The 16,453-nt window shown below is 42.8% G+C and overlaps 1 protein-coding gene across 1 annotated transcript in view; it reads right to left on the reverse strand.

Moving 5' to 3' along the window:
• Nucleotides 1–15,715, reverse strand: part of PPP1CB (protein phosphatase 1 catalytic subunit beta) — a 39,863-nt gene extending 24,148 nt beyond the window's left edge. Inside the window, exon 1 of the mRNA XM_042463841.1 lies at nt 15,282–15,715. Within this exon, the coding sequence (XP_042319775.1) occupies nt 15,282–15,333 (52 nt within the window). The 5' untranslated portion in view covers nt 15,334–15,715. The remainder of the gene's footprint in view (nt 1–15,281) is intronic.
• Nucleotides 15,716–16,453: the final 738 nt, after the last annotated feature.

Here is a 16,453-nt window from a genome sequence, read left to right on the forward strand (position 1 = left end):
ACATAGTCCACAGTAGTGCTTCTTAAGCTGACTGATGTGGAGGACTGGCATCTCCTCTCATTATGTCAGTGACTAGCATCCATTTTGCCTGTTGGCTGCAACTCTTTCTTTCTCACCTGGAAACTTTCCAGGGACCTGTAGGTAATGGCTTGTGGACCAAGACTGATGATCCCTGAACCACCACTTACAGAAGCATTGTGCTAGAGTACGTTATTGCACCTGAAATGTCGATTCTTATGAACCTAATTCTATACCTATGGATAGCTAATGTTTTGGCTAAAACTACTTACAGAAAAATGCTGCCTTGGTAAAAATGCTATTATTGTAAAACTTTCACAAGTTAATTTACCTCACTGTTAAGCTATATTCTAGAGTTGTAATTTAACATTTTCCTAACTGCCCATGGTGATGAGGTTATTTTCCACTAGCAATGACAGTGGCAGTTCCACATAGGTCTCTTACACTGTCTTATTTTAACAGAGCACAAAGAATATCATAGTAGTAGTGGGAGACTTCCACTACACTTGTACCTACTGAAAGTCAAACTTTTCTATGAATGCAAGTAACAAATTCCTCACCTCCCTGATTGCCGATTTGATCTTTCAAGAGATAGAGGAAATAACAAAGTGAAATGTATACATGCACACCAAAAAACAAACAAACAAAGAAAAAAACCCAAACAAACAAACAGCAGATATGAAAAAATTACGTATAATTTAATATCATGGTGAACCTCTTCCCCCTTTTTCTTGTTTTTTCCTTGAAGAAAGCAGAAATGCTTGTTTTTTTTTTAAATGAACTATTAGCATCTTTTACACTTTGTTAGTTTGGGAGCATAAAAAGTGTTATGTTTAATTTTATGTGGGATAAAATCATCATATTTTGTATACTGAGACTCATTTTTTCCTGAAAATTACAAATTTACTTTTTAAACTGAATTTTTCCTAACAAACAAATCTGCAAAATCTTATACGGTAAGGAACATCTCTAGTTTTGTCAATTTATCAAACTCTAACCAAAAACCATCAAGAGAAATCATCAAAGCTAATTATTTGGTCTCTTCTAGTCCTCCTTAGTATCAATCACACAGTGGCGCAGTGGTTAAATGCCTGTACTGCAGCCATTCACTCAAAACCACAAGGTTGCGAGTTCAAGACCAGCAAAAGGGCCCAAGCTCAACTCAGGCTTGCATCCTTCCGAGGTCGCTAAAATGAGTACCCAGACTGTTGGGGGCAAATTAGCTTACTTGCTAATTAGCTTACTTGCTGTTCACCGCTATGATCTTTGGAATAGCGGTATATAAATAAAACAAATTATTATTATTATTATTATTATTATTATTATTATTATTATTAGGCACTCATTTTTGCAAAAGGAAGTGGGAAAGGGACACCAGGGCCAGGAATTATAATGATCCGATACTTTATTATTCAATGCTTCTCAGGCTATATGATGGGTTTTTTCCTTTCCTTTCTTTCTTCCTAATGTGCCAGAGATCAGCACCATATTTGGACTCATTGGCTACAACTGTTTTTCTTTGCTGGAAAATCACTGCAGACTGGCAGCTGATGCCTCATGCACCTGCAATGGTCTATAGACCACAACTGTAAGTAGCACCGCTGTATACAGTCTCATATAAAGACTTACCTCATACAGTTTTTAGAAATAATGTGATATAAACAAATACAATAACATGTTATCTTAAACATTTTATTCATATAGAACAATATTCCATAACCTATTTCCCCCTAGTTTTCCAGAAAAACAAGTCTTCAGCAAAAAAGCAAGGGAAATTATTTGTCTCTAATTTTTCCAGGTTTTTTTCTGGTGGACCGTCCTCTATAAAGAACTTTTAAAGAAGATGTAAATAGTGAGAAACCTGAGTAATACTGACCTCATCCTCGTGGAATTTGTTATATGGAGGGAATGACACAATCAGACATATATTCTGGACTGACTCTTAAGAAAGCTAATTTCAACAAGCTTAAGAAAATACTGAGGGAGATTTCATGCTCAGAAATATTCATATGGGAGATGATAGTGAAACTTCTCAAAGAGAAGCCTCCCTTTTCCCTGAGACATCCTCTGTAACATTACGATTCTGTTTCAGATGTCATGGCTGCATCCTACAGAATTCTGGGGTTTGTAATTTCAGGAGGCACCAGAACTCTCTGGCTGAGAATTCAAAATGTTCCTCCCTAAACTAAAGTATATCACAGTATTTCACAAGATGACAAGTGCCAAGTGGAATCATATTGCTACAATGCTGTGGTATGAAAGGGTCCCAGATACCACTTGAAAGATGCTTATGCATTTTTACAATATCAATTGAATCATACAAAGAAAATTAATTAAGAAGAGCAGGACTAGAAAATATCACACTACCAACTGCAACATGAACAGAGTGGAAAACAAACCCCAACTTCCTTTTACTTCTGCATATTCATAAGAACCTCATTCATATTATTATAAGTAAACAAAACTGTAACTTTATGCACAATAAATGTATTATATTCCATTTGTCCTTCCTTACTAGGTACTTAATAATTCAGTTGCCATACACCGTATATACTCGATTATAAGTCGGCCTCATGTATAAGTCAAGTGCAGGTTTGGGGGCCAAAATTATGCATTTTAATATGAGCCGTGGATAAATCGAGGGTAAGACTTAAGGGATGTAACAAAGGATCTAAAGCAAAGAAAAACAATGTCAAAGAACTTACAAAATTCTAGCAGGCATAACTGTATGTGCTCACACTAAAGATGGATGGATGATACAGAAGTAGGAGGCCAGTGCTTCCAGGACAGACTACACTCTTGCCTTTCACCAGGGGACATTTCCTTTTTTATATAATAGTTAAAGTCTGCGCACCTCCCCCGGAGTGCCGCCCACGGACTCAGGAGCACTGCGGTGGGACTCTTGTAAGACTCTGGGCTTGGCTTCTGGCTTTGGCGGCCAGAAAGCGAGTAGGCCTTTAAGAGACACCTGGGGGGAAGTAGGGAGGAGCCCGCCAGGTGAGAGCGGCGGGTATAAAGCCGGGCAACCGGTCCCTCCCTGACACGCCCCCTCTTGCCTCCTCGCCGGACCACCGTCGCCACCAGAGCTGCGCCTTTTGCCGGGCGGCCTCCTCCCGGGGTGTTGGAGGTGCGCATCTGCGCACCGCCCCGGGAGTGCCGCCCACGGACTCAGGAGCACCGCTGCTGCACAACTGCGCAGTTACGCAGCTTTTATTGGGTGAGGGAGGCCTTGGACTAGCCCGGGAGCAGAGGATGCCTGTGGTGGCTAACCTCTGCTCTTCCAGTAGCCATAGAAAGGTGGGGGGAGGTTAGGGATGCGGGGGATGCCTGGGCCGGGGATAACATCATTGCGGGCGGAGCTCCAATTGAGGTTGTGTGGGGCAGGGGGAGGTATGGTGGTGGGAGAAGGGACTTGCGTTCCAGGGGAAGGCGTGATCGATGCATCATATCTATCTCGCCTTCCTGTCCCCCTCCCAACCTGAAGGACCTGAGGGTCACTCCAACCGTGCCACAAACCCTGTCGCTGCTCCTGTGCAACGCCAGGTCTATTAACAAGACCCACATCCTCCACGATATGTTGGAGGATAGTAAGTGTGACCTGGCTTGCATTACCGAGACCTGGCTTGGGCCTGAAGGAGATGCTGTGTGGGCTCAGGCCCTGCCTGCTGGGTTCTCAGTGAAGGACCAGCGCAGGTTAGGTGGGCGGGTGTGTGTGTGTGTGTGTGTGGCCTTGATACATAGGAACACCGTGTCCCTCACCAGGAACCACATCCGACAGACCTCCTATATCGAGTGTATTTACCTGACCCTAAAGGCGAGGGACAGTCTAGGGATTCTGTTAGTGTATCGGCCACCCCGTGCATTAGCGGACTCCCTTAACAAGCTGACACAGCTGGTCGCTGAGCTGATGATGGAGACGCCCAGGCTTCTTGTCTTGGGCGACTTCAACATCTCCCTCACGGCCAGCCATGTTCCATCTGGTGCGGCTCGAGAATTCATGGATACCATGGCGGCCATGGGCCTGTCCCAGCTGATACAGGGTCCTACGCACTGTGCGGGTAATACTCTCGATTTGGTCTTCTGTTCGGACGCGGAGAATCCGTGGGTGGAAATAGCTAATGTTTTCCCCCTGCCATGGACGGATCATTTCCTGGTAGAGGTGAAAATCAAGGCCTCTACCCAGATCCCCCCCGGGGGTGGTGGACCTGTTAGGATGGTCCACCCTCGAAGGCTGATGGAACCCAAAAGGTTCCAAGAAGCCTTAGAGGGGCTCATGGTTGGAACTGACGGCGACTCTGTTGATGCCCTCACTGGTATTTGGAATACCGGTCTTTCTAGGGCTATATACAGTATCGCTCCCAAGCGCCCTCTCAGGCCTGCTTCTAAACGTAAGCCCTGGTATACGGAAGATCTCTGGGCAAGGAAGCGGGTTCTGCGACGGCTAGAGTACCGTTGGCGGAAACACCTTTGCTTAGACGACAAGACTCTCCTAGACCAACTGTTAAAGGACTACGGAGAGGCAATACGAGCAACAAAGAACTCGTTCTATGGTGCTCGTATTGCGTCCGCTGAGTCGCGTCCGGCAGAGTTGTTCAGGGTGGTCAGGGAGCTAACTAAGCTCCCTCCCGCTCTGAACCAGATCCTTGAACCTTCTAAGGCCTGCTGTGACTTGTTTAACGACTTTTTCGCGGATAAAACCTCTTGTATAAGCGAAGGTCTGAACTCCAACATTTTAGCAGAACCTAGGGTAGAAGTGTCCAGAGCCTAGGTGGACTATGTTAAACTGGATCAGTTTGAGTTGGTGAGTACCGAGGATGTGGACAAGATCCTTGGAAGTGTTCGGAAAACAACCTGCTCTCTAGATCCCTGTCCCTCGTGGTTAGCGGCCCAGGGGGGACCGGCGGTAACAACCTTGTTACGCCGGATAGTTAATACATCTCTGAGGGATGGGCTATTTCCATCTCAATTGAAATTGGCCATTGTAAAACCTATTTTAAAAAAGCCCTCCCTCGACCCCCTGCTACATAATAATTATCGGCCTGTTTCGCTGCTACCATTTTTGGGAAAGGTGATCGAGAGGGCGGTTGCAATCCAGCTTCAGGCGGTCTTGGATGAAACGGATTATCTGGACCCATTTCAAACTGGCTTCCGGGTGGGTTACGGGGTTGAGACGGCCATGGTCGCCTTGGTCGATGATCTCCGTCTGAGCATCGACAGGGGAAGCGTGTCCCTGCTGGTGCTCTTGGACATCTCAGCGGCTTTCAATACCATAGACCATGGTATCCTTCTGGGACGCCTGGCAGAGGTGGGGATCGGGGGCACTGCGCTCCAGTGGTTCCGGTCCTACCTCTCCGGGAGGTCCCAGATGGTGCAGCTGGGAGACGTGTGCTCTGACGAGAGGCCCCTTAAAACCGGGGTCCCTCAAGGAGCCATTCTGTCTCCCATGCTATTTAACATTTACATGAAACCGCTGGAAGAGATCATCCGGAGACATGGGGCGCAGGGTTATCAGTACGCTGATGACACCCAAATTATTTTCTCTATGTCTCCGACTGATGCAGTGACTGGGGATGGCGTCTTTCCTCTCGTGGCCTGTCTAGAGTCAGTAATGGGCTGGATGAGGGAAAACCGACTCAAGTTGAATCCAGAGAAAACGGAGGTACTAGTGATAGGTTCTCCTGGTCCAGGAATGGCGGTGGTTCCACCTGTCCTGAACGGGGTCACGCTCCCTGTGAAGGACTCCGTGCGCAGTCTGGGGGTGCTTCTTGACTCGTCGCTTCATCTGACTGCTCAGGTGAATGTGACGGTCAAGAGCACCTGTTATCAGCTTCGGCTTATTCGCCAGCTGCGCCCATACCTGACCCAGAGGGACCTAGAAACTGTTGTACATGCTCTGGTAACTTCGAGACTGGATTTCTGCAACGTACTCTACATGGGGCAACCCTTATACCAAACTCGGAAGCTGCAAATGGTGCAGAATATGGCAGCCCGGCTGGTCACTGGTGCTCCCAGGACCAGCCATATAACACTGGTTTTGAAAAATCTCCATTGGCTGTCTATTCGCTTCCGGGCGCAATATAAGGTGTTGGTGATCACCTATAAAGCCCTAAATGGCTTGGGCCCAGGATACCTAAAGGACCGCCTCTCCCCGTACATACCACCTCGCACCCTCAGAACGTCTGGGCAGCAATTACTGAAGGTGCCTGGGGCTAGGTTAGCCTCCACTACACGGAGGACGTTCTCCACGGCTGTCCCAGCCCTTTGGAATACGCTGCCCACCGAGCTCCGCTCGACTACCACCCTGGCCCAATTCAGGAAGGACTTAAAAACCTTCCTGTTCCAACAGGCATTCCCCGACTAAAAATCCTGTGGGCCTCCCTCCTCTTCCGTGGCCAAGAGGTTGGGCTAAGGGGTTTTAATCCTGTTGGTTTTTATTGATAGTTTTTTTTTGTATTGTTTGTATGGTTTGCCTGTAGGTGTATTTGTATATTGTTATGGCACCATTGTTTTTAACCTCGTTGTAAGCTGCCCTGATCTCTGGGAAGGGCGGGATATAAATAAAAAATTTATTTATTTATTTATTTAAGTACAGTATTTACATTGACCAGTGGATAAGTCGACTCAGTTTTTGAGGTCAATTTTTTGATTAAAATTCTAGACTTATACATGAGTATATACAATATACAACACACAGAGACAAAATGGAAGTATAAAATGAAAGCAGTACCAAAACAGGAACAAACATAATGCCAAGAACATAACCATCCATATCTTATCTGCTCTCTTAGCACTATGGTGTGTCTATAAAACAATTAAGTTAGTAATGAAAAGAAAGAGTAGTCTTTGAATTTATTCCATGTAATTAGAGAAAAGTCTCTCTCTTGCTGAACCTCCATACTGCTTCTTAATCCAGCAGAACAGCAAGGTATACTTAGAATCGTAGAGTTGGAAGAGACCGCAAGGGCCATCCACTCCAACCCCATTCTGCCATGCAGGAAATCTCAATCAAAGCATCCCTGACAGATGGCCATCCAGCCTCTGTTTAAAGACCTCCAAGGAAGGAGACTCTATCACCCTCCGAGGGAGTGCATTCCACTGTTGAACAGCCCTTACTGTCAGGAAGTTCCTCCTAATGTTCAGGTGGAATCTCTTTTCCTGCAGCTTGCATCCATTGTTCCAGGTCCTGTTCTCTGGAGCAGCAGAAAACAAGCTTGCGCCATCCTCAATATGAGATCCCTTGTAATATTTAAATAGGGCTATCAAATCACCTCTTAACCTTCTCTTCTCCAGGCTAAATATCCCCAGCTCCCTAAGTCGTTCCTCATAGGACATGGTTTCCAGACCCTTCACCATTTTAGTCGCCTTCCTTTGGACACGCTCCAGTTTCTCAATGTCCTTTTTAAATTGTGGCACCCAGAACTGGACACAATATTCCAGGTGAGGCCTGACCAGAGCAGAATATAGTGGCACTATTACTTCCCTTGATCTAGACACTATACATCCTCAATATGACACCCCTTCAAATACTTAAATAGGGCTATCATATCACCTCTTAACTCTCTTCTCTAGGCTAAACACACACAGCTCCCTAAGACTCTCCTCATAAGGCATGGTTTCTAGACCCTTTACCATTTTGGTGAAGCTCCAGCTTCTTAACATCCTTTCTGAATTGTGCTGGCGAGAACTGGACACAGTATTCAATGGGAGGCCTGATCAAACTGAATAAACTGGCACTATTACTTCCCTTGATCTAGATACTATATTCCTGTTGATGTAACCTAGAATCATATTGATCTTTTTAGGTGATGCATCACACTACTGACTCATGTTCAACGTATAGTCTACTAGGACTACTAGATCCCTTTCACACATACTCATTTTAAGTCAGGTATCCCCCATCCTATATCTATGCATTTCATTCCCCCCCCCCCCCCAATGCCGTACCTTACATTTCTCAGTGTTCAAATTGGCTTTGTTAGCTTTGGCTCAGCTTTCTAATCTATTACGGTTATTTTGAATTTTCATCCTGTCCTCTGGGGTATTAGCTATTCCTCCTAATTTGGTGTCATCTGAAAATTTGATAAGCTAGTATTCTTTCATCAAAGTCATTCATAAAGATGCTGAATAGCACTGGACCCAGAATAACCCTGCGACACGCCACTGGTCACTTTTCTCCAGGATGTAGAGGAATCATTTCTGAGCACCCTTTGGGTTTGGTTTGTCAACCTAACAAGTTCCATTTTCTAGCCCATATTTTACCATCTTGTTTGCAAGAATATCATGGGGACTTTGTCAAAAGCCTTACTAAAATAAAGTATTAAAAAAACTATTTAAATACCAAAGTAGTAGCATTCACATGTAGTTCAACAACTGATCAGAGTACAGCTCAGCAAAAGCCAGCACAGATAATCACAGCACAGTATTGTAAAACAGGTCATTGTTCAAAAGAGATACCGTATGTCTTTACTGCACTGTAGGAGGCCAAAAACAACTGAGCCAGGTACTGTATGTCATACTTTGTTCTTTATCTTAAGATGTACTATGCTACTATCACAGGAATCCAAGATCATTTGGATTAACTTGCTACAGGAAAATACCCTATTTCAAAATTTGTGCTGTCCATATTCACAAGAACAGATAGGAACATCCCAGAATTGTCGTTACTGCCCTCCAGACTGTGATGAAGTAGAAATGGGAAAGCTGAACCTTTTTTCTCCTCTACAGCAAAATTCAGCAAAACATATTCATTAACCTCAGTATCTAAGCATTATCTTTTTACAGAAAAAGCAATGTTAGACAAACAACTCAGGTCTCTTCTTCTTACATATTTACTCTGTTAAATGTTTAAACCTACAAGCTTCAAAAAAGTTACAATTACACAAATGAAGGCCAGAACTATGAAAATGTTTATTTCATTTTAGAGACCTACTAATTATATGTAGCAGATCTTAAAAAGTTCCATTTCCTATCTTCAAAATTCTGCATTTTGCAAAGCAGAGTCAAATAAAACAGTTCAGAGTGAAGTCTTACAACTGCTGCTTTACCAAAAAAATAATAATAAAAACCTGTGCACTGTAAAACAAGTGTAGCTGCTGATTCACAAATGGGATAATTCATAATTGATTGTTTATTTACTATAGTATAACACAAATAACTTGGGCCAGATGGTTCTGAAACAGATCGTACTTTTGTTATTTAATAGTTATCTGTGTCTTAAAATGGAGACAACAATTAATCCAGTATTAAAACCCCCCCAAAGAAGTAGCATTCACATGACCTTCAACAACTGATCAGGGCAAAACAAAAACCAGCATAGATAATCACAGCACAGCATTGTAAAATATGTCTTTACTCCACTGTAGGAGGCCAAAATCAACTGAGCCAAGTATGTCATGCTTTGTTCTTTATCTTAAGATGTACTATGCTACTATCATAGGAATCCAAGGATTAACTTGCTACAGGAAAGTTAGCCTCCATCTTAAATGAATACAACCAGAGCTCCCATCCTGTTATATCAGAAAAAGACATCCCAAAACACATGTCCGATTTCCTAGTGAGAAGAGCATGCACAGGGCACACAGACACGTATTACCTCACATGTGGCACAAATAGAGATAACATTCCAGATATGCTCCTGCACACCCACACCCTTCACTCTGGACCAAACCTTTTTCCACAAAAAGATGTGAAATAGGATACACAAATATGGAACAAAGTAGAAATTTAGCAGGGAAAGAACGGAAGAGCACAATGAAGAAACAGTATTAGCCTAGAATTGGTATAGGGGAACTATAGATAATGAAAGTTAGGGTGGAAAGAAACCAAGATTTGAGAACAAGATATTGACTGGCTTGCAGAGATGACAGTGGGAACTTAGCAAAAGCAGACTGGCATGTTATGAGGCATTTAATATGCAAAAACTGGTGAGTTTTTTTTTTCTTCAGGATTGTAAAACTGATTCTAGAAAAGCTTACATTTCAAAGATTAAACACACATCACACATTCCACTAAACCTAGCAAAAGCCTTCTCATCCAATACAATACTCCAACCGGGATGTAACCAAGGCATGTACCGCCACGGCCAGATTTGACTTCTCCAGGAATGGCACAGTTGGTGCACGACTTTTAGCTGTGCAGAGGCACTCCTGGTCAGCACTGAATCCACAGTACCCCCAAACTATGAACCTGAGTTTCAAGGGAAGTGTAACCCCATCTAACACAGGCTGAATCCCGATTCCCAGATCTGTCTTTCGACTGACCAGGAGCACCACTGTCTTGCCTGGATTAAGCTTCAATTTGTTTCCCCTATGGCACATACTGCAACTCTATGTGATACCTCCATGACAGCCTGTTACTAAAAACCCTGTTAAGATCATGCACATTTCGGGGGGGGGGGGGGGGGAGATACCTTACTACAATATTTGGTAGAATACTACTACAGAAAGTACTATAGATTTCATAATAGAAACAAACTCTTTCTGAAAAGCTCAAATAGGCTTTGTCACTGACAAAGTTCCTTCATAAAAGCAGGCTTCTGTTACTTTATTTAGAGCACATGAGATTTATATTTCTAATAACTGAAAATGCATCTTATGAAGAATACACTGGTAAGGATATACTTATTAAATGAACAAAGTGCTGCTCACAAGTCTTACACAGGAGCAGGAAGAAGAGCAAAAGAAAAGTTGCCTGTAAATAGAGCTAAACAGATCATGTTTGTCAATGTTTGTTTTCAGTCACTTCAGGCATTAATAATGAAATTTTAAAAAAGAAGGCAGTGGTGTCCAATAGTAGCTAACTACAGTGCTTCCATAAATTACATCTTTTATTATTATTACAAAATTTAGAATTGCACTAATAATTTTTAAAGAGCAGATCTTGACATGGATCTTGAAAAAACAGAAAATTTTAATACTAGAATGGTATACACAAGAAACTTCTTATTATATATTGCTCTTAAGTAAGTGTGAATGATCACAAATAACATTGGAGTAATTCAAAACAGTAATTCAAATTCATTGATTAATAGATTATCAATAGTTGTCTTCAGGACCAAACCAACACAGAGCTCCACTGTATAGTAACACAATTGGCCCTTAGTATCCATTGGGGTTTGGCTTGGTTTTGGGACCCAGGACATGGACCGCAAAATCCATGGATGCTCAAGCCCCATTAAATACAATCGCATATTAAAATGGTGTCCCTCTTATAAAATGGCAAAATCAAACTTTGCTTTATGGAATTTTTTTTTTCAAAAAAATATTTTCAAGCCGGTGATGGTTGACTCTCTGGATAAAGAATCCATAGATAGAGAGGGCCAACTGTAATATAATACAGCACCTAGTTCCAAACTGAGCTATCTAAGCCACCACTGCATAGCAAGCGAAGGCTGGGGGAGGGAGCCGTTTCCCCTTTTCCATCATATCTGTGAATCCCTTTCACCTCTCACAAAATCTAAACTGGACTATGATGTATTTTTTTCAGGCGCCTTAAAGTATGATGTTTTAGTGAAGGAAATATTTAAGAACAGTCCTGTTGGATCAAGCCAGATGTCCATCTAACCCTGTCTAGCAGATCTCCAAAAAGCCTAAAAGCAGTAGCCCACTTCTACTGTTGGCAACCTAGCAACTGATATCCAATAACTGACTACCTCTGAACAGGGAGGTTTCACACAGCCATTATGGGTAAAAATTACTGATAGACCTACTCTTTGTGAAGTCATCTGAGCCTCCTTTATAGCCACCTAATCAGCAGTCATCTTCATATCTTATAGCAGTTAACCACATAAATTAAGTTCTGTTGTGTAAAGTACTTTCTTTCCTTTTGTCTCAAATTTATTGTCGTGCAATTTAATAAGAGTGAAGTCTAGAATTTATAGGCAGAGGTTTCTATACATTTTTTTTCACTATATATTGTTTAATAAGCCCATATCTGCTGGAGGCATCTTGCCCCCTCCCCATAAACAGAAAGCCTCAATGTGTTATTTTTTCCCCAACAGGATTGTGCGCTAACTTTTCAAACATTTTCATTGCCCTTTTCTGCACTCTTCCTACTCTATAATATTCTTTCTAACATGGGGCATGATTATTCTGCCATCATCAGCATTCATTATATAAAGTAACTCCTTCAAGCAAAAATAAACTAACCCATAAAACCCAGTGTGTGGGGGCTGTTCCTATATTCCACAGGGTAAGGTATATCTAGAAAGTTGAAACTAGAATGTGGAAAGTAAACAAAATGCAAGCAAAGTAAAATAACCATTCCTAATGCTTCTGAAAGCCAGAAATAAAATTCCTCATCAAAACCAACAAACTGTATTTATGTTGAACTTAGAAGAAACTGCCTTCCTCTTGTTATGACTAATGAATCATATATACTTCTGATAAACACAACGACTATCCTGATCCTAAGTATTCTGCAACCAACTCAGAAAACTGCAAGTGTTCCAGAATGTTGTTATGTTCAGTGTCATGGTCACATTTTTCATGAAGTTGAGGATTTTTGCAGACTTGATAGCACGTCTCCATTTAGTCCAGGAGATACTATCCATCACTGCCTGTAAAACAGACTAGAGATGCTGTTCTGCCCTGGTTTGCCAGAGAGCAACTGTGCAAGGTGTTTAAATGAAGCTTCTCACAATTCTTACACAATCTGGTTGGTGCCAATGGCACTGGTCTCCCAAATGTCAGAAAGATCAATTGCAGAATCTAAATCCAGAATCCTTTGCACAGCAGATGGATTATCTTATCCACGTGTGGAAATCTGTTCATGCACTTATCATAATCCGATGATAGACAAAGGTGACTGACTAAAAATCACATGTCAGTCTTCCACAGCAACATTACATTTTCTTCAATTTTGTCATGTCAGTAATACTAGCACTTAAAATACAATGGAAAACAATCCCTACTGAAACTAAACAACAGGCTTATTTTTACTATATAAACATATTATCATCAAAAATGCAGTCAGTAAGTTTTCATTATTTTTGAAGTACTTTAGTCATTTAAAAAAAATGACAATGGTCAACAAATACTGACATTTTAAAGCAGTAAATATTTAGAGAAATAAGCAGATTTCAGGAATATGCTACAAGATAAGAGTGCATGTATGACCACATATCTGTCATCACATATCTATACTCTCACCTGCAAACAATTATATAACAGGTAGGGAAGGTGCATGATTTCTTATCGCAATACACTTCAACCCCTGCAGGAAAAACAACTAGAAGTAACAGATCTTGTTATATCAAAGCATGTAGGAGTGGGGGAATGTACTTAATAACAACATGGAAAGCTGTCAGACTCCACTTGGAGGATGAATCTTATCCTTACCCTCAGAAGCAGAAAAAGAGGTCTGAGAAAGCAAACAAACCTGGGTACTAACACAGTGAAATCTTTTATTTATGAGTCAAAATGTCATTACAGTACAGAAATCAGTCTGGAACGGAGGAATATATGACCAAGACTGACAGATCTATTCTTCTTCTTATATTTTGCTTTTTCACGAAAAATTGGGACACAATTCAAAAACTATACAGTTAAAAACAGACATTAAAACAGAATTAAACTACATTACACTGCAGAAATAATCTGGTTTGACACCACTTTAACTGTCACGGCTCAATGCAATGGAATTCCGGGAACTGTAGTTTGCTGTGGCTCCAGAGCCATGGCAATTAAACTGGTGTCAAACCGGATTATTTCTGCACGTCAATCATTGCCATTTTAAAAAAAAATGGAGTGAAGCAGTTAAATAATGAAAAAAAATACTGACTGTTCTTTTTGCAGATAATGTATTTCTATAGTAAAAATAAGTTTATAGTTTAGTTTCATTAGGGATCGTTTCACCTGGTATTTTAAGTCCCAGTCTTGCTGGCATGACGAAACTGAAGAAAACATAGTGCTGCTGTGGAAAGAAGAGTATTAAAACATGTTAAAGTGTAAAATGTGATTTAAAAAGATAAAAATCTAGATCAAGAACCAGGGAGAAGGCGGTGGGTAAAGAGGAAAAGCAAGGAGGATCCTCCTACTTGTACCTACACTTTCCTACCTCACCAGTAGTAGTAAAAGGAGGGGGCGAAGAGTATGCAAAAGGCGGCTACAAAACGCCTACCGTAAGGGGGAAAACACACATTTAGAAACACTTCTTCACTCCAGACCACTCTTTCCACCCCCAAATCGCAGAGAAAGGCTAACAAACCCCATGGCTGGGTCGAGGAAGGACTGTTCTTATGGCACCCATGGCTTTATTACTGGAATATACAACCTTTAAGAAGGGTTCCCCTGCCATCCTCACAGCTCCCTTGGCAGAAAATGGAGGAAGAAAGGGAGAGCAGTGTTTGTCCTCATAACACAAAGGAGAAGGCACTGCAAAATGTAGGACACTTGAGGAAATCATGTTGGGCACGGCCACACAACACAAAAGCTAAACACACTTAATATAAATCTAAATCCACGCTTCTTGGTCCTGCTCAGAAGGGAAGACATTTTGGAAAGCTGGAATGTAGGACATGCTCTGGAAAAGGAGGACACCTGGCTGTCCGAGGGGAAAGGCACCGCAAAATGTAGGACATTCAGGGGGAAACTGTGGGGCATGCCCAAACCCAAGTTAAGAAATCTCCTTTAAAATATACATTCATGGTTCTTAGTCGTCCTCGAAATGGAGAATGTTTTTGGAATTGGGGACAGAAGGAGGATGAAATGTAGGACGTGTCCTGGAAAAGGAGGACCAAGTCTAGTCGCCCTGTACATAAATGTAAATAGCAACAGCGTAACAGCAGCATGAACGGTACATGTCTCTCCATCCGCCTCTGCGCCCAGAGCTCACTCCTGAGCGGCTTACAACCCGAAAATCCACGCTGCTCAAAATGGAGGACGCTTCGGAAGGAGGCTGAGAGGGAGGACCAAGGCTCTTAAGGCGAAAAAGGGAGTAACTGTCGACAGCCTGGGGAATAATAATAATAACAACAACAACAATACAATTAAAAGACACCTAGAGAGAACTTGCAGGAAGCGATTCTACAGAGCAAGACGGCTATAGATTTGGATGGAAATAACAATATAATAATAATAATAATAATGTACTTTTCCCCTCTGTTTGTAATTGCGCTGTTTGTTTTTTAAAATGTTGTGCAGCTGCTCTGGGAAAAGAGAGGGATGCAAATAAATATGATAAAGGAATACATAAATAAAGCCTCGCAGAAGCGCCCCGCCGCCGCCGCCTCCTCCTGCTCCTCTTCCTCCCTCCCTCTCCCTCACCTTCCAGGAGCCTAGTGATGAGACTATCCACATTCAGCTCCCCGTCCGCCATTTTGTAGCCGATGGACTCAAGTCCCGGGCGGAGACAGAGAAGAGGGCGCCTCGACGACGACGAGGAGGAGGAGGAGGAGGCGGCACGGAGCGCAAAGGCTCCCTTCAAGGACCCTCCCTCCCCGCCTTCTTCCTCTCCTTCTCCTTCCCCCCCCCGAAAGCGCCCAGAGCCCTCTAGTCTCTCCTTTCCAAACGGAGGGAGGGAGAAGGAACCAAGACCAACAATCCTCCCTCTTCTCCTTCCTCCTCCTCTTTCTTCTTCCGCATGCGCAGTAGAGCCCTCCCCTCTCGCGCCCGCTTCGGCGACGACAGCTGCGCGGGAGTCTCGGGTTCGGCCCAGAGAAGATGGAGAGGTTCCCTACTAGTCTCTCTCTTTTTTGAGGCTTGACTGCGCAGGCGCGAAGCTGGCTCGGCTCCCCTCCTGCGTTCCTTCGCGCGCGCATGCGCTTCACGCAGCCCTGATTTTGCTCTCCTCCTCCTCCTCCTCTCCCCCCTCCCTCCGTTTGTGTTTCCTAGTAACCGAGATCTTGCGGCCTACTAGTGTTTTAATAAATTGCCCACTGGAAACACACTGCACTGGGGTTTTGTTTCTCCCCCATGGACCCTGTTTTCAAGCACCACATATGAGAATAGAACAAATTAAAGGAGAGTTTTCCTATCTCCCCCCCCCCCCTGGTTTCCAGTCTTTTTCCAAACACAGGGCTTTATTTACAGTTTTGTTCTGAAAGCACCACCTTCCTTTTAGTGTCTCCATTACCTTCCTTTTAATGTCTGCAGACCTCTCTGGCCTTCCTTCACCTCATAACACAATTTTCAAAGACATAGTTGTGTTAGAACCAGTATGTACAGAGATCTTGTAGCACCTTTGACACTAATATTGGTCCAAAACACACTGCAGGAATAACCCAGTTTGAGACTGCTTTAACTGCCCTGGCTCAATGCAAGGCAATTCTGGGAACTGTAGTTTTGTGTGATATTTCTCTTCTCTGTCAGACACAATAAACTACAATTCACAGGATTGCCTAGCAGTTAAAGCAGTCTCAGACCAGGTTATTTTGGACCTAACTGAAAGAAAGAGGTTGGCAGCATGAGCTTTTGTAGACTAAAGTCTACTTCCTCAG

This window comes from Sceloporus undulatus, chromosome 1, assembly GCF_019175285.1.
Source record: "Sceloporus undulatus isolate JIND9_A2432 ecotype Alabama chromosome 1, SceUnd_v1.1, whole genome shotgun sequence".
Classification (NCBI taxonomy): Eukaryota; Metazoa; Chordata; class Lepidosauria; order Squamata; family Phrynosomatidae; genus Sceloporus; species Sceloporus undulatus.